Source organism: Platichthys flesus, chromosome 2 (genome assembly GCF_949316205.1).
Source record: "Platichthys flesus chromosome 2, fPlaFle2.1, whole genome shotgun sequence".
NCBI lineage: Eukaryota > Metazoa > Chordata > Actinopteri > Pleuronectiformes > Pleuronectidae > Platichthys > Platichthys flesus.
Genome location: NC_084946.1, coordinates 25348614 through 25368833, shown reverse-complemented (window position 1 = coordinate 25368833; position 20220 = coordinate 25348614). Strand labels below are relative to the sequence as shown.

The 20220-nt window shown below is 45.4% G+C and overlaps 1 protein-coding gene across 2 annotated transcripts; it reads left to right on the top strand.

Moving 5' to 3' along the window:
- The first annotated feature begins 3677 nt into the window (after window positions 1-3677).
- draxina (dorsal inhibitory axon guidance protein a) lies at window positions 3678-17471 on the top strand. 2 transcript variants are annotated; one of them, XM_062407869.1, is made up of 7 exons: window positions 3678-3815; window positions 12652-13143; window positions 13228-13466; window positions 15472-15592; window positions 16032-16124; window positions 16923-17012; window positions 17130-17471. In XM_062407869.1, exons 2-7 carry the CDS (start codon window positions 12666-12668, stop codon window positions 17240-17242), a joined length of 1134 nt encoding a protein of 377 aa, XP_062263853.1. In that variant the 5' UTR covers window positions 3678-3815; window positions 12652-12665; the 3' UTR covers window positions 17243-17471. The 2 variants fall into 2 exon arrangements, with proteins under 2 accessions (XP_062263853.1, XP_062263847.1); XM_062407863.1 differs by having other exon boundaries at window positions 3684-3815; window positions 12649-13143.
- Window positions 17472-20220: the final 2749 nt, after the last annotated feature.

The following is a 20220-nucleotide window of genomic DNA, read 5'->3' as shown; positions in this document are numbered from 1 at the left end:
GCCATTTTTATTCTTTAGCCGTGAATTCAACACACCTGAGCTCAGCCCTTTGTGGACTCTGAGCAACAATAACACCAATTTTGCGTGTCACCACGTTGTATAGCACACGTAAACACAGTGAGTCTGTCTTGTGTATCCTGTAATAGCTTTCTCCTCGCTGATCTGGGTTCTGTGGTGCTATTCGCAGGTGAGTTGGTCTAATGTGGGACTGTACTGGCTGCACTGGGATTTACAAACAGTGTCATGGTATCGGATTCTTAGAAACCTCTTATTATCTCGTAATAAGGCAACACACTGGTTCTTACTGTCGTCTGTTGTCTATGGCACTGGTTCCCGACCTTTCACCTTTAAAGCGTCACAAGGCAAGATCTGCTCTCGGCTAAACTCAGGCTCCCCCTACTGGTGGGATGTGAGTTGTTTGGTTGCTGGTTTATCGTTTAGCTTATAGATGCGTGACAGAAGCTGCATATTTCAACCGTTTAGCCATTAAACATTTAGATTGATCTGACTGCTGCAGTTTTCATGCACTCTTAACCACAGACCAGGGAAGTAACAGACGTCTGGAGTTACTGGGAAGTGGGTCTCGAACATTCAGCCTCTTCTAGGTGGTGGTTACTGGGTTTGTTGTACACACCAGTGCAGTTAAAACCAGTTGTGATCATCCTACCTGGTTTATCTGCAGTGAAGATCTTTTTATTGTCAATGCTTTTTCATTGAATTTAACTGAGTTAGATTTATTATTGATCATGTGTGGTTTATAGAAAACTGCAGTCATTTACATATCATACATCTCATGTCCACTATTTCAGAAGTTTGACGGAACACAACGCTGCAATTCGGCCATTAGCAATAGACTTGACGTGTGGTTGACAAGATATGTGTTTCCTCATAGAGACAGACAGATGTTTGTGGAATTATACTTCATATTTATATCCACAACAGTATTTCCACCTACAAGTGCAGAAGTATCCTCGGTATCCAAATCATCAACAAATCTGTAGAAACTCTGCACCTCACGATGAGAAACCTGCAGAATCCAGACCTGTGGGAATAGATCTTTTTGTAGAAAAAGGAGGAGGAGAAGAAGAAAGAAGTCTTGTGTCACACAGGAACTACAGGGGGGCCCATTCAAATGCCATCTTGAACTCTGCAGAGCTCTTGATATCTTGCTCCAGCGTGGCCGAACCCAGGCTGTAAACATGAAGCAATACGTGGAAATCTCCACTTGAAACTGAAGAGGAAAAAGTGAAACCAGCCTCCTCACAGCAGCTGCACCCAGTAAACACATAATAGTTACACGGACAAATGAAGAAAAACTCCTTCTATGTATTTAACGAACACACATAAACCCTCAGAGCGGCTGATTCACACACAGACTCACAACCAGCTCCACTCAGTGAGATGTTCGAGCTCTAAACACACATTTCTAAAGGGGCATTTCAAATTCCCGCCTGTTATCTTCCTCCAGCAGACCCACGTCCCTGTGTGTTGCACTCACACTTCCCTCAGTGGCTTGTCAGCATTTGTTAGCATTCAAACCAAATGAATATAAAGCTTGTTCATTGACTTCAATGACGCCCAACAAACATTTTTTTACACAAAAACGGGCTGAAAACCTAAATGTCAGCAAATTCCCTTAAGTGATTTACACACAATCGCTCTGGTAGTGCTTGGCGTTAAATCTGTCGACCCACAGCAGGAGCGTGGTGGAGCAGATTTAAACTCTTACAGGCTTCCACTGGTTCCACTGGTTCCACTGCGAGGAGATCCATCACATCCAAACTCACTGCAGATTATCACTGGACGTGTCACTGCAGGTTTCCGGGGCTGTTTTACCCTGAGCATTTCAATTTTCTGCATAAATCCATTAATAAACACCGGGTGACATTTTGCTATTTCTGTTGGAAATTAATCCATTTTAGCTGCAGTCGGACATAAAGTGGAAAATCCTTAAAGTAAATAAACACCTGAACATTTCACCCAATTAACCTGTCACTTCAAGAGCCCACCCCCCCCCCCCCTCTTCTTTCGTGCACAGGAGATGGTGGAACCTGGCTGCAGAGATTAGATTTGCTCCCGCTGACTCACAGGAGCATCACAGAGGTTTGGTCACTGATGTTTTATTCATCACATGTAAAGGTTCAGGTATTTTCCAGTTTCCTTTTTTTATTTCTCCGGTATTGAACCTGTGAGTCCCCACTGACGATGGGTCAGTATCTCTTCTGTCATTTAATTGACTAAATGTTGTTGCTTGTAGCGTGAAGGAGGCTCAGGACTTCATTTTATTAACCTCAGTCGACTTCTTTAACATCACATGTAAACAGTCTCCTCCCTGACTCACACTATTCCCTGAAATGTAATAGAATCCTGCAGAGCAAACCTTCAGCTCCTCCAGCTGCATGAATTAGATTTAGTATTTAAAGAGACTGTGCTTGGAGACACAGTGAACCTTCTTGAGGGACGTGCCTTCCTGGAGGAGCTGGAGTACCCAGGTGGCACCTCGTGCTACCTGTGGTGACAACAAGGACACAAGCAGAACACAAACCTGGAGGGATCAGGAGAGAGCAGCTGCCTGTGGCCACCTCGTGTGGAACCATTTCCTTTTCGGGGGCGTTTCTTGCTTATGCCTCCATTGCACCTGTTGTCACTCTCTCTCTCTCTCTCTCTCTCTCTCTCTCTCTCTCTATCTCTCTCTCTCTCTCCTTTGCACCAAAGCAGGTGAAACTGATTCCGATCACTTTGTGCTTCCTGAATGGGCAGATTTGAATCCCTGGAGTTTAACTGACTTCACAGAAAAACATCACCTCTGCTGGGATCTATCGCTTTGTTTTACTCATAAAGCACATTTCATACACAGAGGTAGAAGCACAGGGGCGATCAAAACCTAACAGGACTATTTGGAGGAGTTTAAAACAGGGTTCAGGCAAAATAAAAGAGATATAAAAGGATAAATCTGAATGATTTTATAAGTGGAGTGTGAGAAATAATAATAGCAAAGCAGATTGAACACTTATTTCAATATACATGGGGCCCATTGTAGGAACAGGGATTTATCTCTTGGACGATTCTGTGGAAATTTAATTAAAACTTCTGCAATCTAATTCTCTTGAATCTCGTGCTGCAATAAACAGAGGAGTATAAGGAAAAGTAAAGTTGTCCGTGGCAGAGAACCCCCTTTGTTTGTATTTCTATTTGTCTTTTTTCTCCATTGTCTTGTGTATTGTTGAAAAATTAGTTTTCAATTGGTTTAACTAACTTCGCTCACATAAGCAAGTATATACTTAAATGGGAATAATGGACTTTGTAAATATGCATAAAACAAATTTTATATATTTATTTACTTTTCTATTATCTGTATATACTTTTGTTTTATGTTGTAAACCCAATAAAGATATCGTAAAAAAAAAATGGAATAAAACAATGATGGTGCATTCAGTCTCTCTCCCTCTCTCTCTCTCTCTCTCTCTCTCCTCTCACCTGCTGGCACAAGCGCTTGACGTGGACGCGCAGACTCGGGGAGCGCGCACAGGGAGCCGGAGACTCTCCTCCCCATAAAGCGGCAGGAGAAGGAGGAGGAGGAAAGAGAGAGAGGGGAGGAGGAGAGAGAGAGAGAGAGAGAGAGAGAGAGAGAGGAGGAGAGAGAGTCAGTGAGGCCGGATGCTCCGCACAGACACACCGGACCACAGAGGTGCTGCTGCCGCTGCTGCTGCTGCTGCTGTGGGTCGCTGCTCTCCGTCAGCCTGCAGCCTTATGACGGAGCTGCTGTGTGAACATCCAAGAAAATAACAACAACAACATCAACAAACCATCTGAAGGTAAGAGGTCATTTTGCACGAGTCGCAGTGTGAGAGCTCGGGTCGGTTCCCATCTTCCATCGTTACTTCACCGCACTGATGATGCTCAATGAGTTTACAGCGACTTTGGACTCGTTTTATATTCAATCATTGTTGCTTAGTTTGTATAATTGTAATAATACAACACTATCATGTCGTAGCTCTGAGTTGTGGTGTTGTAATTGTCCGTATGTGAGCTTTAAAGGTGTATTGCAGTCATAAATGATGTGTGGGTCTCCTGTGCCATGGATCACATCTGTGCGTAAAAGCGCACCAGCGTCTCATCTTAATCATGTCAGCGGAGACATTTAAAGACTTTAATCATCGGGCACAGACGGTTCCGCCTTCGTGTGAACACGTGCGGTTCAGATCCAGAGTGTTTGCAAACTGCGAATTAGATTTGGTTTGATACCCGGAAAAAAAAGAAGAAAGGGAAATTTAATCCGATAATCAACTTAACTTTTGTGATGGCGCCGCGCCACGCTTTAAAAAAATCACATTAACATCACTCGCGGAGGAATTTATTGGATGAATGGTGAAGAAAATCAGAAATGATTGCTGCGATTATCTCTTGTTGACGGCTCATTGTTGCTCCCTGCACACCAGTGTGAAAATGTGTGTGCGGGAGAGAGAGAAAGAGTGTGTGTGTGTTTGTGTGTTTGTGTATGTGAGAGAGATGGAGGGAGGGAGGGAGGGAGGGAGGAGGGGTGAGAGAGGGAGAGATTAAAGTAGGGAGTCTCCGTGTGACACCGCTCAATTAAAAGTGAGACTTGTGTTTGTGGACTGGAATGAAGGAGTTGTTGATTAGTTGTGAGTCAGTCAGCGGGGGAGAGGAGGCAGGATGAGAGGCAGCGAGGAGAGACCCACCACTGAGGCGACCTTGGGCCAAAACAACCCCCCCCCCCCCCATCCACTGAGCAGTGACTGATACCAGAATGAAAAGAGAACCTGAAGACATAGTTTGATGTTTGATGTTCAAGCGCAAATTAATTAATACAAAACTGCCTGAATTCTGGGTTGAAATCATCCAGTTCTTCACGATCCAAACCAAAGATGAAGCCAAATCATCTAGATCCCCCCCTGGTGGCTGGCTGCAGTACAGGTTTTACAAACCCCGCCTCCTTTCATGTTACCAGATGGGACTTAGACCAAACCGAAGCAGTTTTCTGACATAAACTCTGAAAAAAAAAGTTGTATTGTTGTCCTTCACATACAAAGAACACAGCCGCTTCATGTGTCACGTGTCCATATCACACCCCCCCCCCCCCCCCCCCCCCACGCTGCGTTTCTGTTGGGCCTAAGTTTGAATTAGACACTTTCCCGATATTGTGTTTCACATATGAAGAACATCAGCAAGAGGTTATCAGAATCAGACACATTCAGGACAACGTGAAAATGTCCGGAACATTGATGTGAGGGGTGGAGTCTCGGTAGAGCATCCGGATCTTCGGTAGAGCATCTTCGTTGGCTTCTTCCTCATGTGTCCTCATCTTCCGCGGCTTCTTTTACATCCTGAGATGTTGATGTAGATGTTTTTCTTCCAGCCTTGTCATTTGTTAGACACGTCGTTCACACGCCCACTGGCTCGCTGTGACATTTTCCTTCTGTATTCTCACACTCTTACATTACATATCATTACATATCATTACATATCATTCACATGGGCTCACACCAGGGAGCAGGAAGGAGAAGTTCCAGCAACTGTCGGGGCCCGAGAGACGCAGACACATGTCCTGAAGCCAATTTAAAGAGTTCACATGAAACAACTTTTCTCAAACGTGGTTTCCATCATTTTAGGGAGTTCAAAAACAGGGTGAAACATCATGATTGACAGTTGAGACACCGGATCAGTTGGACGCCTGCTTGAGGAGATACCCACCAAGATGGCGACGGCCGTATCTGGGATGTTGTAGCTTGATTTTTGCCCTGCGGGACAAAGTGGAGTTGCAGCGTCCATCTTTATTCACGGTCCATGATCTGATCTCAAAGTATCAAACGAGGATCCAAACCAACCTTGAAGGAATCACACTTTTGTTTCACAGTCTCAATCGACCCCTTCGTTTTCTTTTGTCCCGATTTTGATCCTCAGCCAGCGTCACTGAACCTCCGTCCCGTCTCCGCCGCCGTTGGTGTGAAAGTCGCTGCCAGAGCGTGGCTGCGTCTGTTTGATCCAGGCTCTTTCAACATTGGCAGCCAGTCAACGCGAGGGAGGGAGGCAAGTGTGGGGGGGGGACTCTGGGTTCATATAACTGGTTTGGCATGCTTCACTTGATGGTCTCTGAACGGGAGCGCTTGCCCCCGCTGACCGGTCAAACTGTTCCCATGCAGAACATCCAGATAGAGCGGCAGGTGTCCAGACTCGACGAGTCATTAACAGAACAAGTTGTTGTTGGTCTGCGGAGGCCAAAGCTTTGTTGTTTTGGCTTTGTGTGTGTGTCTGTGTGTGTCTGTGTGTGTGTCAGTGGGGTTTCAGCTGGTGTCCTTATCTGCCACGCAATGAGAGATGCCACCGACACTTTGCTCTAATTAAGACGGGATAAATCCTCCCTCTGTCCCCCTCTCTCCCGCCCGCTGCCGCTTTCCTTTCAGTTCCTCTCCTCTCCCTCCTCTCCCTCTGTTTCCGTCTCACTCCTTTCTTCCTCCCTCTCTCTCCCGGCCTTACATCTTATTTATCTCCTCTCTAGTTTCTGCCCTCCTCCTCCTCCTCCTCTCCTCCCTCCTTTTGTCTCTCTCATTCTCTCTCCTCTCTGTGGGACGCCTCTTTCTGTGCTTCGGGTGCTGTTTGTGTCTCACACCATTTTTTGGAACATGCCTATATGTGGGTGTCTGGTGGAGGTCCCCCCCCGCTGTGAGTGAGTGTGTGTGTGTGTGAGCATGCATTGATTGCAGTGTGTGTTTGCGCATGTGTGTGCGGGCGTCAGTGCACTCCAGCTGGGGAGATAAGGGCCACGTTGGCGGATGTCACGGATGTTGTCATGCATCAGTGGCGATGTTCTGGTCTCGCTCCACATCTGTTGTACCTGAAACCAAATTACCAGTGAACCTCCGGTGTCCTCTTCACTCTCCGCTGCCGCTCACTTGCTGACAGATGGACCTTCCTTATGGCTCTTGTTTTTTTTTTCCACCCTGTGTTGTGTCCAGGGGCCTTCACCGTCCAGCACACTCCTCAGAAGCTGCCTCTGCGGTGGACGTGTGAACCTCCCTGACGCTGTGTGCCGGGGATTTTGACAGACAAAGCACTTTCATACAGCTGAAGTCAGTGCTACTGGCCTTTGAGGAAATTAAGTTTAATGGTGTTAACTGCAGTTTGCCAGAGCTGTTTATTATGCAGAGGCATTAACGGAGGCGGTAATTTGTGCGCTCGTTATTGAGTTGATATTTATGAAAATACGGAGGCGTGGGCGAGGCGTGTGTTCTACACGAGATTAGTTCTTTTTTTCTTCCTTATCTTTAATCAAGAGCTCGGTCTTTCAGTTTAAAAGCGGGACTTATCGATTTCACGTTCAGAGTTTGTGATGCTTTCACTTAAAACCCTGCTTACACTCAAATAGTCCCTTTTGAAACGTTTGGAATAGAATGATATAATGATGTGAATGAAGCCGTGGAGGGAGGGAGAGCATGGACCTGGTGAAAGTAGCTGTCCACACGTGGACTCTCAGAGAAGTAAAGCTAACGCACCCGCAACAATATCATCCATCAGCACTAAACCTGTCATTCTATTGGTTGTTGAATTCTGACAAACTTGTTGCATGAACAAATCCAAGCACAGCAGAAAAAGTCCAGGAACAGTTAGAACATAGAAGCTGGGTGAGCACAAGGAAAAGAGCTGAAGCTTGAGCACAAGCTGAGGCAATCCGAGTGCAAGCGCAGGGGTTTGAGTGGATTAAACACAAAATCTCAATTTGACAAGAATAAGTCAGAGCCATAGATGATGAGTATAAGAGGTGGTCAGTGGAATGGCTCTGATACAACAGATTTGTTTTTCTTTCGGACTGTTAAACTTAACGATGCAGTTTTCTTATATTTATTTGCGTCTTCTTGAAAACAGCTGCTGGAGCTGCTGCTTTGTTCCTGCTCATCAAAGCGCTCCGTTATCGACAGCCTGTTATAAACGTGCAAAACGGAGAACATGTTGTAGATCAGATTAATAGTCATCTGATGATTTTGTTCTGTTCCAGTCGATATGATCTATTCCCTCATTAATGGACAGTGGAGTTTTTATAGAGGTCTAATCTCTGGTCAGGGAACAGAAGACGGCCTCTGCCTGACATGGTTCTGGAGCCTTTTGTCTGCGGGGTCCTTATGGCCCCGCTGGTTGCTATGAGCCATAAAACAACAGGAGCAGATGGTTCCTGGAGGTTTGGTGTCACAGCAGGTGACGCTGAAAGTCTAACACACACACACACACACATACACACACACACACACACACAGTAGTTTAATACCAGGGTCGCCTCGTGCTCGGCCTTTCCCACCTCACCTTGCTCAGATCCGGATCCGCTCCCGTGTTTAGTATATTTAATGTGTTCGAGTGCGTTGCAGAGGCGTTGCCATGTTTAAGGGCCGGGCCGTGGAGAGGTCTCTGATCTCATCACAGTTTAATCATCCTGCTGCTAATAGCGCCCCCTTTGCAATTTCGTGCAAGATTACCAATCACTTCATACTTCTGTTGCTCGGATGCATGTCTCTCCGGTGGCCTCCTCACACTTTGTCGCTGGGCTTATGAACACACACACACACACACGGACACACACACACACACACACACACACACACATTATATCTTCTTTTCATACAAGCTGTTAGCAGTAATAATCCAATTTTAGCTCCTCTGCTCTTGGCTCCTCATTTTCTTGATTAGATTTGCTTGTTTTTTATTTCTCACACTTTGCTGCTGCAGTCAGTTTGCTTCCACCAGGTTCACAATGAGATCCAAGTCAGATTTAAAGTTGTCCAAGTATGTTTTGTGTCCCTTCAAATTAGTTGTTTGTTACTCAGTTGTTACCTTATGCACTTTCAGAACTTTCCCCAGCAGTCTTATTATCAATGGAGTTTGTATTAGGACTTAAATGAATGAATCGAGACTGAACGTGGTTGTTGTTGTTGAAATATTGAAAGTGGAACAAAGTGATTTCACCCACGTTGATTTTTTATATTTTTTTAAGTTGTATTTTTCAGATATAATAAAATAATTACTCTGCCAAAGCATGATTACTGTTTCCTGTATTGAAATCAGAATGTCTCATCTTCTTCAATTAAAAGACAGACTTATTAAAGGGCTGTGAAAACTTGATTACAAATCGTATTCTTATTGTTATTGTTATCAGAATCTGTCTCTAATTAAAAACCGTCTACATGAATAAAGACAGAACAATAGATCTAAATTTGAGAAATAAAAACATCTTCCGATTTTATGTATTAAAACTCCAACACAACTTTTCAACACTGTGGGGGTGTTTTTTATTAATTTATTGACAAAGTACCAACAAATCCAATGATCCCACAACTGCATCTCTATTTAAAATATGTTAATTTCTAAATGGTGCATGTTAATAAGTGACGTATATAAAAAGTGAAAACAGAATAAAATACCATTAAGACAGAGAAAGTTGTAACTGGAGCCAGACAGATGTGTTGGTCTCAGTCACTGTTTAAAAGCTGCTGTTCAGTTTGGTGGATTTGGCTCATCTGTGAATGACACTCGTCAGCTCCCGGCCGCCCCTCGACTCAGCGGCAGGTTCGAACCCCGCTGGGTCGGACCCACGTCACCGGGCCACGTACCGACACGGAGCGAGGTGCAGGGCTGTGTTGTTCTGGGAGGTTGTTTATCACACACCAGAGACGGAGCTTAAGCCCTGGCATGCCACCCAGCGAGCTCCATTATCGTCCCCATCCTGTGTTCCCTCAAAGGACCACCTGTTAGCGGCACATGAACGTGTGAGCGCTGCTGTGCTGAGACACTCGTCCCTTCCTCCGTCACTGCCTGACTTCTCCTTTCACATGACAGCTCCATTCAGGCCTGAGGTCTGATGGAGCTGAGGCACCGTGTCCTCTGTGCGTCTGTGGAGGAGCTACATCCTTCTTTGTGTTTGGGGGAAAATGAATTCTTCAAGGGTCAAGTTGTTGTGGCAGCTTGTTCAGCTTCTGTTCTGATTCGGCTGCTCAGGTGCTTCTGCACTGGTTCTGTCAACATGTTCAATGTTTTAATCTGAAATGAAAATGCAGACAAAGATGCAGGTGGAGTAGAATGGTGTGTTCAGTAGAGAGCGCACCTCCACCAAGGCCCAACAGCTCCTTCAATGTCTATCTAAATTCAAATCGTGTATTGTCTCAGTTGTGTAGCAATGCTAAAACGTTTTTTCCTAAATGGAAGTCGATGAATCGTCTCTCATTCAAACTCTGGGTCCAACGAGAGTTTGAATAGTTGCATCGGCTCTGGTTCCAGATTAATCAACTTCACCCTACTGGCCAGTGGCTGTAACTGCAAGTGGGAAAAAAAGAAGTTTACTAAATAAAGCCAAATCTTATTTTTGTGTCGCTCAACTGCTCACAGCTGAATGTGAATGCTGCTCGGGCACAAAGCAAGTAGATGTTCAAGTTTGTAAAATACAATAAAAAACAAATGCATTCAAATAGATACAGAATTCTCAAATCTTGCACTGCTACACCATATTTAATATGACGACATTGTATATACTGTATGTATTTATGTATAGAACGTATTCCATCAAGCCAGGATGCTCAGTGTTTTGTGAAGATTTTTATCAGCACACAATCTACACAACCTGAGTGTATGTAATGATGTAGAATGGCTTCCCTGTCTGAACGTCTTACTCCCTTTGTTTTCTTGTGTTTCACCGTGGCCTCGGTGGAGGAGGGTGACGGTTCTGTACCATTAAAGTAAAGTGTTTCTGTTTTTCTGTGTAAGTACGTGACAGGAACGTAAACCACCTTCAGAGGCTTGAGACCTGCAGCAGCCATCCAGACCCTTCGCTGCATCTCTGACCCCGTTGACTTTGATTTAAACACAAAGTTAATACGACATGTTCTCTGACCACGTCTCCCCACAGTTGAGTTTCTGTGTTTTCTTTTGTTCTCCGACTAAATCAAGCTTCAGGCCGCGCAGGGTCCGGACCACTCAACACCTCGTGTGTGTGAAACAGACGGAGCGTAATCCTGGCTAAACACTTAGTGCGTGACACGGCCGACTGCCCGGCCCCCTGACACTCTGAGGGTCTATTTGGAGATAACGGTCTCACCTCAGCGGCCGCCCTCACGCTTTGTGTTTGCAAACTGCACAGCTGGTCGAGCTCCCAAAGGCCAGCGGACGCATTCTGCCTCACAATCCCCCGAGGTGCTGCCTCCTGCGCTCACACTGCAAATTTCCCCTGACATCATTCAGCATCCTCTCAAGCACACACACGCACACAACACATACCCTCACGCACACACGCACACACATACAGACACACACGCTACCTGCAGCTGCTGTTCTGTTTTTTTAGAAATACCTAAACAACCCAGTCTAAACCCAAGAATGTGCATTTTCAGCTTTGTGTGTGTGCTGCAGTGTGAAAACATAGCATAGACTTTATAAACCCTGTACACACACACACCCAGACACACACAAACACACACACTCCCCCTCACACACCACCACTAGCAGCTCAATACTTCTCCCTCATTGATTTTCTGTTTGCCTTCCGCTGTCGTTTGTCTTTTAACACAAAGGAGTGTCCTGCCACAGCAACATAATGATGCTGTGTGTGTCTGTAGTGAAGTGTTGTCTCTTTAAATGGACGACAACTAAATATCATATTTCCTATAACCTGTTGTCTTGCATTACAGATCTTAAAACAGCTGGTGTCCCTTTGTCTTTAGTGGTTTCAATCTGGTTGGTGGTTTTGTGGATACAAATATAATGTGCTGGGAGATTTTTAAAATTTGAGAATGTAAACACAGAATGAAAACAAAACTAGTTTGTGTAGTTCTAGTCGGGTTAGAGGGATGTTTGGGTCCGATGACCAATAGATGGGCTGTGATTGAAGAACCAGGAACAACCACAACATCCTGATGAGCAGTAAAACCAACATCCATTCATCCATCCATTCATTCATCCATCCATCTGTCCAACCATCCATCCATTCTTCCTTCAAACCAACCATTCATCCATCCATCCATCACTCTATCCATCATCTTTACTGCTTAAGTAGGTTGTACAAGACTGGAGTTGTGTGATGAATTCTAATTGAGATCATTAAAAACTATGAGCTCTGGTTAAGTCAACACGATCGTATGAATCTACCGAGAACAATTCTTAATTTAACCATTAAATTCTGTATGTGTGATTGATCTTAAAATAAACTGTCTTGAAGCTTTTGCTCTACAGATGAAACATGGTTGAAATGTCCTTGAACAGTCGTTGATGAAGGATGTGAACGTGTGAATTATCTCATGATGACACAGAGGATTGATGTCTGTCATTTCTAAGAGGAAGCCCCAGTGTCTCATTTACCTCCGTGATTAATCTGCCAGTTAAATTCTTGATGAATCAATTCATCATCTGTTTGATAAAATATTAGAAACATTAGAAAAGTTGCAGGTTGATTTCCTCTTCTTCCAGTTTTTTTCCCAGCAGAAATAAATCCCTCAAATATTAGTCTTTTCTTTCATAGAAGACAATTTGTCCCATAAATGAAAGTAATATCTGTAACTTTAGCTTGAAACCAACTTGAAGGATTGATGAAGTCCACCTCCAGTGTCAGTTATTTGACTCAATGTGTACTGACTCTCTCTCTGTGGTCTGTGTCCCCAGCAGGTGTTCTGCACACGATGGCTCTCTCCTGGATTCTGCTCGTGGCGTTCCTGTTCTCCAGCCCGGCGCCGTCGCACAGCGCCGAGCCCGGAGCGCCTCACGGCAAGAGGAGGCAGAGCTCGGCAGGGGGCGGCAACGTCCTGCAGCACCCTCTGCAAGGTCTGCAGGGCCGCGGGTACGGCAGGGACCACGCTGGGCACCAGGGGGCCCGTAATGGCAAAGGTGGGGCCCGGCTGCTGTCCCACAGGCCTCTGCACCCGCTGGCCAGGCCAGAGGACGACGGGACGGGCCTGGAGGGGCTGAGCCCGGTGAGACTGGAGATGGGTCCGGGGAGGGACAGGGACAGGGACAGGGGTCGCATGAATATGAGGAGTCAAACCCAGACGGGGGAAAACAACCTTCTGGGGACACGCAAAGGGAGAGGGCACAGGCACGGGCACCAGTTTGAGCCCAGGAGGCAAGGGAGCCGGCGAGACAAGGGCCGACACGGTAAAGGTGAGACATGACCGCAGGGTGGAAACTATCTCATTATCTTTCTTATCAATTCAAAAGTCAAACGCTCCTCCTTCTGTTCCTCAGGTTTCCCCGTGGAGCCCGAGCTCAGGTCCACGCCGAGGGACAGAGATCTGTTCGAGGAGCCGCCCTTCTCCTCATCCTCCCCCTTCTCCTCCCCCGCGGCCTCCCCCCCGCTCGGTGCAGCCCCGCCCAGCGAGCCCCCCTCCCCCCTCGGCGCCGCCTTTGGCTCCGGCTCCTCCATGGTTACCACGGTGATGAACGAGCATCCCCCCACGCTGCCCCCGGCCTCCACCAAACCCCAGGTAACCCAGACGCAGCCGCCCGGTGCTTATTGGAGGCAGCGTCTGTCGCAGGCTCAGTGTGTTCCCAGTGCGCGGGGAGGGGGGGGGGGGGGGGGGGAGGGGGGGGGGGGGGGATGGGCCCCAGTGCTGCCGTTACACCACCGCAGACCTCATAGCTCATCTCTGAAATGACAACTCGCCACAGAGAGAAAAGCTGAAAGTGCTGCTGGTGGAACCCCCCCCCCCCCCCCCTCCAGCATGAGAAACTCCAGCTCCTGGTCCTCAGTGTGTGTCTGATCGATGTGATTGTGTGTTCCTGTAATAAAACGACGCCTCTGGGATCAGAATTCACACAGTTCAGAGTCCAGCAGCACGTTCTCTGTAACCCCCCCCCCCCCCCTTTGGCTTTATTAGAAACCACGTCAGGGCAAAATGTATGTGACCGTGAAGAATGGCTCTTTTATTTTTTTTTGGGTGATTCCGAATGTGTGCACATAAAAAAACCTGCAGGCGAGTGCGTGGGGCTCCACTCACCACCTGTCACACCCCCCCCCCCCCCACCCCCCACCCAGCACGAGGCTGCAACACCGGGCGCACCAGCGTTTTACAGGGAGCAAGAAAAGTCTCCTTCAATCACGGAACGTTACAGATGAGACAAACCGGCTCCTGATGTCCACGGATATTAAAGACGTGTGTTTACAGCCGCCTGACATCCAGCAGCTTGTTTGTGGCCACGGTGACAGGATCAAGGACACGGTTTGATTGACAGTTTTATTATTGACGAGCTCCGCTCACGAAAATCCATCATCAGTCCCACCTCCTCCTTAAAGGGCAGAAACACATCTATACTGAAATTAGACGTAAGACATGCTTTATATCACATGTAGAGAAAAATAGAATGTTCATTAGAAACAAGCAGTTTTGCTGGAATAGGACGTAACAAGACTTATCTTGTATGAGGTTTTCAATTAGAGGAAATCTTGGTATAATAGTGTCTAAGATTATTATATTTTAGATCTATTAAGATTAAGATTAAAATTAAGATGCATGTATTTGTCCCGAACACATGCACAGACATGCAAAGGCACACTCATGCAGGTAGGGAAATTAATCTCTACTTTGACCCATCTGGTGCAGGACACACAGAGCAGTGAGCGACCATGTTGGGGGAGTAAGGTGCCTTGCTCAGGGGCACTAGAGAGGGTAGGGAGACGCTTGGATTTTTGGACAGATAAATCCAGGTTCGTCTTTTGTTGTCTCTCCGTGGAGTCGAACCATCGGGTTAACCCTCTCTGGATGGTCGTCTGTTTGGATTCAGAACACATGGCTGAGATATTTAAAGAAGTCATTTCAGAATTCCCTTCAGCCTCCGTGTCTGAAGTCTGAAGCCTGACGCTCTACTTGTTATTCTGTTTCCGAGGTGTCTCAGACCCCCGGAGACCGTGCACGTCTTTAATGTGAGGGCCCCCCCCCCCCCCCCCCCCCCCTGAACCCGGGTTCTGTGCCACCAGCTTCTTAATTAAAGTTCGATCTTCTGTTGATGGTTTAATGAGCAGCCGAGCAGCCGCGGCCGGCCGCCTGCAATTAATCTCACTGGTATTTCCATATAGGCTCATTTCCTGAGGGTAATGGGGGAAACAAGTATGGATCTGTGTACATGAAGATCTTATTTTATTTTTTGATTGATTACATTTTCCTCGGGGGACACCGCAAAGCCTTGTCGTCTCAATGACCCTGTCTAACTTCTCTGTTGTGTCTTCGTCTGTCGGAAGGGACGTAAAGTTGAACTGTTCAGTACCTTGACCGTCCAATCAGAGCTCCACGGCCACAGGCTGTTTCCATTGACATGCCTGAATATTGTAAATGTATTAAGAACACAGAGGCTGATGTGTAACTGTGGATAGACATCGACTGCTTGTGGATCGTCCTTTAGAGCAGTCGTGGAAGAATAGAAGATTCATAATGTCTGACAGTGGTGGCAAAGTGTTTCAATGATGTTTAATAACCGTTTGTCTCCGTCCCTCAGAGGGCTGGACGGGGAAAAGGACAAGGCGAGGTGATGCCCACGTTGGACATGGCGCTCTTCGACTGGACGGACTACGAGGACATGAAACCTGTGGACGCTTGGCCGGCCTCCAGGAAGAAAGGTTAATAATCGACTGTTTGGTCCGTTCACTGGACGACATGTCTCCTCCCGTATGTAGTGATGAGGTGACGAGGTCCCGTCAATACACATGTTCGACCAATCAGGAGTCGGTCGTCTCAGATGTCAATCAAAACCAAACTTAAAACCGGGAAAATTAACTTTTTAGTTTGGTCTACTAACATGGAGCAGACAGGGTTTATGACCTTTACAGCAGCAGGCCACCAGGGGGCGATCGATACACTTTGGCTTAACTTGTCAATTAGACTAATCCAGTTTTTCTGGAGCAGGAAATAATCTTTATTTACATGAGACTTTATTTATATCTGCTCTCCACAACTTAGCGAGGAGTGAAAACGTGTTTGACTCTGCACTCGTACAAATAAATAATCTCCACCGGATGATGACAGATATAAAAGTGTAATTTTGTTTTCCTGCTGCAGACAAGAGGCGGAGTAAGAACCTGAGCAGCGGGAACGTGACCGAGGACGCTGACGCCACCGAGCCGTGCGACCACCACCTGGACTGTCTCCCCGGTCAGTCTCCATCTGGACCCTAGACAAACGCTGTGATGTTGAAAAGATCTTGTGCCTTGACTCCACCTTCTGACCTCCTAATTAGATTAGATTAGATTCAACTTTTCATTGCACAGTACAAGTACTTATACACAGAATGCAGTTGAGCATCCAACCAGAAGTGCAAAAAAAAGGCAGTAAAGTGCAGAGTAATGTGCGCATTTAAAGTGGAATCTAAATAAATAGATATGTACAGTAAGAAATATATATGAAATAGTATCTGAGGGGTTACAAGAAAAACACATTCATATTTATCTGGTTTAAATCTTTGAATGAACCCGGTCATATCTTCAGATCCTCAGATATTTGTCTTCACACTTTTCTAAAAACCAGGTTGAACCTTAAGGGAAAGAGCTTTTGCCTGCTGGGCCTTGAAACTCATATTTTCTGAAATTGAGTTAATCTAATCTGTTTGGTTCATTTAACGGATTTGTCGTGTTGCTCATCACTTTGTTACTGTGATTTGAAACTTTTTTATTTCATTTTGTGACTTCCTGAGCTTCTACCTCCTCAGGCTTTAACCATTTGTCACAAAATGGTTAATAAACATGGGTTGATCCGTGTGCTGATTAAAAAACAAGAACACAAATCCCTCAAAGCCGCTTGGTCGAGTCCTGCAGACCAGAAATCATCCGATTCGAGCTCCTCACCAGTGTCTGTTCCTCCTCTCGATGGGAAACGATGATTAACGACTTCATTAGTTTTCTGTTTTCTCTCCGTGGGAATGAGACGTGTCTGAATGTTCTGGTTCCGCTGCAGGTTCCTGTTGTGACCTGAGACAACACGAGTGTCAAGCTCACAACCGGGGACTCAACAACAAGTGCTACGACGACTGCATGTGTGAGGACGGTGAGTCAGATCTGGATGCCCTCGTTTAATGTGCAGCCCAAATCTATATTATTATATTCATTTATATTACAGCAGCTCTACTGGTTTTTAATTTTTCCACATCTCTCGGATCTGAAGGGTTTCGTTGCTACGCCAAGTTCCACCGGAAGAGGCGTGTCACCAGGAGGCGGGGCCGCTGCGTGGTGCCGGAGTCGGTCAGCAGCGACCAGGGAGGCTTCATCACCATCTGATGAAGAGGAAGGACGACGACCCCGTGACCCCCGAGACATCACATGACTCTGACGCTGACATGTACTTCAGGCTGATGCTTCTTTTCTTTTTATTTCTTACAGTAACGAATCTGAATACCAAAACCAGCAGTTAAATCTTAGGTAGACGTAGTTCAACTGGGAAATCCTGCGTTATGAGTGTTGCATTGTGGGAGAATCCTCACCCAGCAAATCGCCATCATCAAGCCATTGATTAATTCGGTGAAAATGACAAGACAGACTTTTTAAAACTCCAGATTTTTTTTAAATTAATTATAAATTAGTGTTTAAAAGTTTCACTGTTGGTTTCATTAAATTTTGAGGAAAAGACACATTTAGTGAATTTTAGAAAAACGCCTTTTCAAACACCTCTCGCCATTTCTCATGGGTTTGATTTACATTTGATATCCTTGATGTTTTTGTCCCGATCCGAGTGGAACAGTGTTTACAAGTCACTCATTTAGTGCCGAGCTAACTGACCTGAGGTCTGGCAGGTTATTGTCTTGCTTCAGGACCATTAGCATCACTCACAGAAATGAAAATAGTCTTTTCTCTCACCTGCTTCTCCAAACCAACACTTCACATCTTCTGTAAATGCTGTTTGAACAGTGTTGTAAATATGAATGTGTTTGAATTGCCAAAAGTTTTTTTTGATTTTGAAAACCCTTCAAATGTACTAAACAGTAGAAAGATAAACAAAGATGCTCGTTCCACCTTCCTTATGAATGTCTTTTAATATATGTTTTATTTATGAGGTTCTTCAAGACCTTTGTCTATATTGTGTTTTTCTGCCTTTTGTTTTGTTTTCATGATTAAACACTTACTACGATAAACAATACGTGGTGTGGATTTTATTTATCTATAAACTAAATGTTCCTCTTTATTTAACAAAGTTAATAGATGTTAATATCTAACCTCTGTTATGATGACAAAAACAAGTCTGTATTTGCTTCACGAGTCACAAGAAAATAAAAGAATATAAAAAACATCTTAAACCTAAGATATGAAAAAGAGTAGATTATGAAATCAGGTTTCATTTGGGATTGAATTTCCATATTATTATGTTATTTTATTGCAGTATTAAAATGTTAAAGCAGCATTTTAGAGTTTTACTGAGGCAAATATAATGATTTATGGTTCTACAGTATTTTCCAGTGGTTCCCAGACAGAGGGTCACAGCATGAATCTGGTATTGAAGTGATCAATGGGAAAGAAGAAGCTGACCACAGATATTTAAATTTTAAAAATTGAAAATTGGCTTTTGTTATCTGAAATCCTGAATAAATGTATAACTTTGGGCCTCGATCCCTCTCTGAAGAAGCTTCGATGTCTCGTCTCATTGTAAAACTCTTCCTCCCTCGTGATCTCACCTGATGAAGAGGGGAATCCAAAGAGGATAAAAGCCGTGACCTTTTCTCTAAACAGATTTTTCTCACGATAGAGCTTCTCCAAACACAGAGTGTAGAGTCGTTAATGAGGCGGATCTTTCTCCATGTGATAGAACCGACAGAGCGGTCTCTGAAGCTCGTTATCCGAACTGTGTCGGAGGCTTTTAACGCTGAGCTATCGACACGTCGGAGCGAGTGCAAGCGATAACATCCAGTGTGTCTCCGATCAGGCGTCTAAAAATCCATCCCTATCAATATTTGATCAGCTGGAGAGACAGGGAAGCTATATTTTCTTTCCCAAAGCAGCAGCTCAGCCGGACTCTGATTGGACCGAGCCTGATTTACGGGGCTCCAGAATAAAAGCCTCCACGGTGTGTTCCAGTGCTCACCTCTGACGGAGGGCCCTGGTGGAGAGGCCTGTTGGAACGTGGCCTGCAGCCCCGGTGATAGATTACACCAAGACTGCAGCTCCTCCTCGCCGGCACCACACAGGCACCTCGAGCTGTCCCCAAGTTATTAACGACCAAAGTTTGAGTCTTAGCCCAGTTCTCCAGAACACAGGCAGAGCAGGGAGAGGAGTCTGAATCAGAGGAAACACAGGTGCAGGACATGTTGCAGCATCCACCCCAGTGATCAGTCCTCTAATTATACAGGATTCAAAATAAAAAAATCAATCCTAATTTATTATTCTTTGGGGAGTTGGTTATAATGACAAAAAAGCTTTTCCAAAATCCTCTCGAGTCTCTCAGGAGAGCTGGTATGGCCTGCGAGTCCCAGGAGTCTCCTTAAATGTAATCAAGCTGCAGCAAATTGCTTTTTGTCATTAACACATTGGTGAGAAGGTAAAAAAAAAAAAGAAAATAGCCTCATCTCAGAATGTTAAAAAAAGAGTTCCAGTATCCGTCCATATGTTCTGATGCGCACCGAAATTTAATTGGGCCTTTTCTCGGCTCACGTCCATACTTCCCCTCAAGTTAAACAAACATTCTTTGTATAATCATGCAAAAAAAACAACAAACAAACACACAACCCACCACAAAGGGCAGCGGTGCAACCGTATCTTCCATAATTTAAATCATTTCTTCAGCAGTTTTCAATCAATCATCACCAAGATGATGGGGAGCAGCAGTTTCCCATTCGGTGTTTAAAGTCATTACACCTCAAATTATATAACATGTCTGTCACTGCTCACAAACACACACACACACACACAAACACACACACACACACACACACACACACACTACACACAATCACCTTCAACCCAGCACGTTCAGCTGAGTCAGACGTGTTCGGAAGCATAAAAGCTTTAATCAGAGTGAAAAGTCACCCGCAGGTCAGAGGTCAGGCTGGAGACTGAAGAGCATCTGCCATGTCTGATTCACAACACGGGTCACAGCTCCTTTTAAACACGAGAGGACAGAAGCTGTAGTTTGTAGAAAAGAAGAAAAAAAAAACACACAGAGAGGAAATGACATTAGCATTTTAAAGAAGTCGCTGCTGCTCTGGTCACTGAGCTCGAGGCCTCGATGTGCCCCCCGCCCGAGACCTCGAGCAGCGAGCAACATGAGG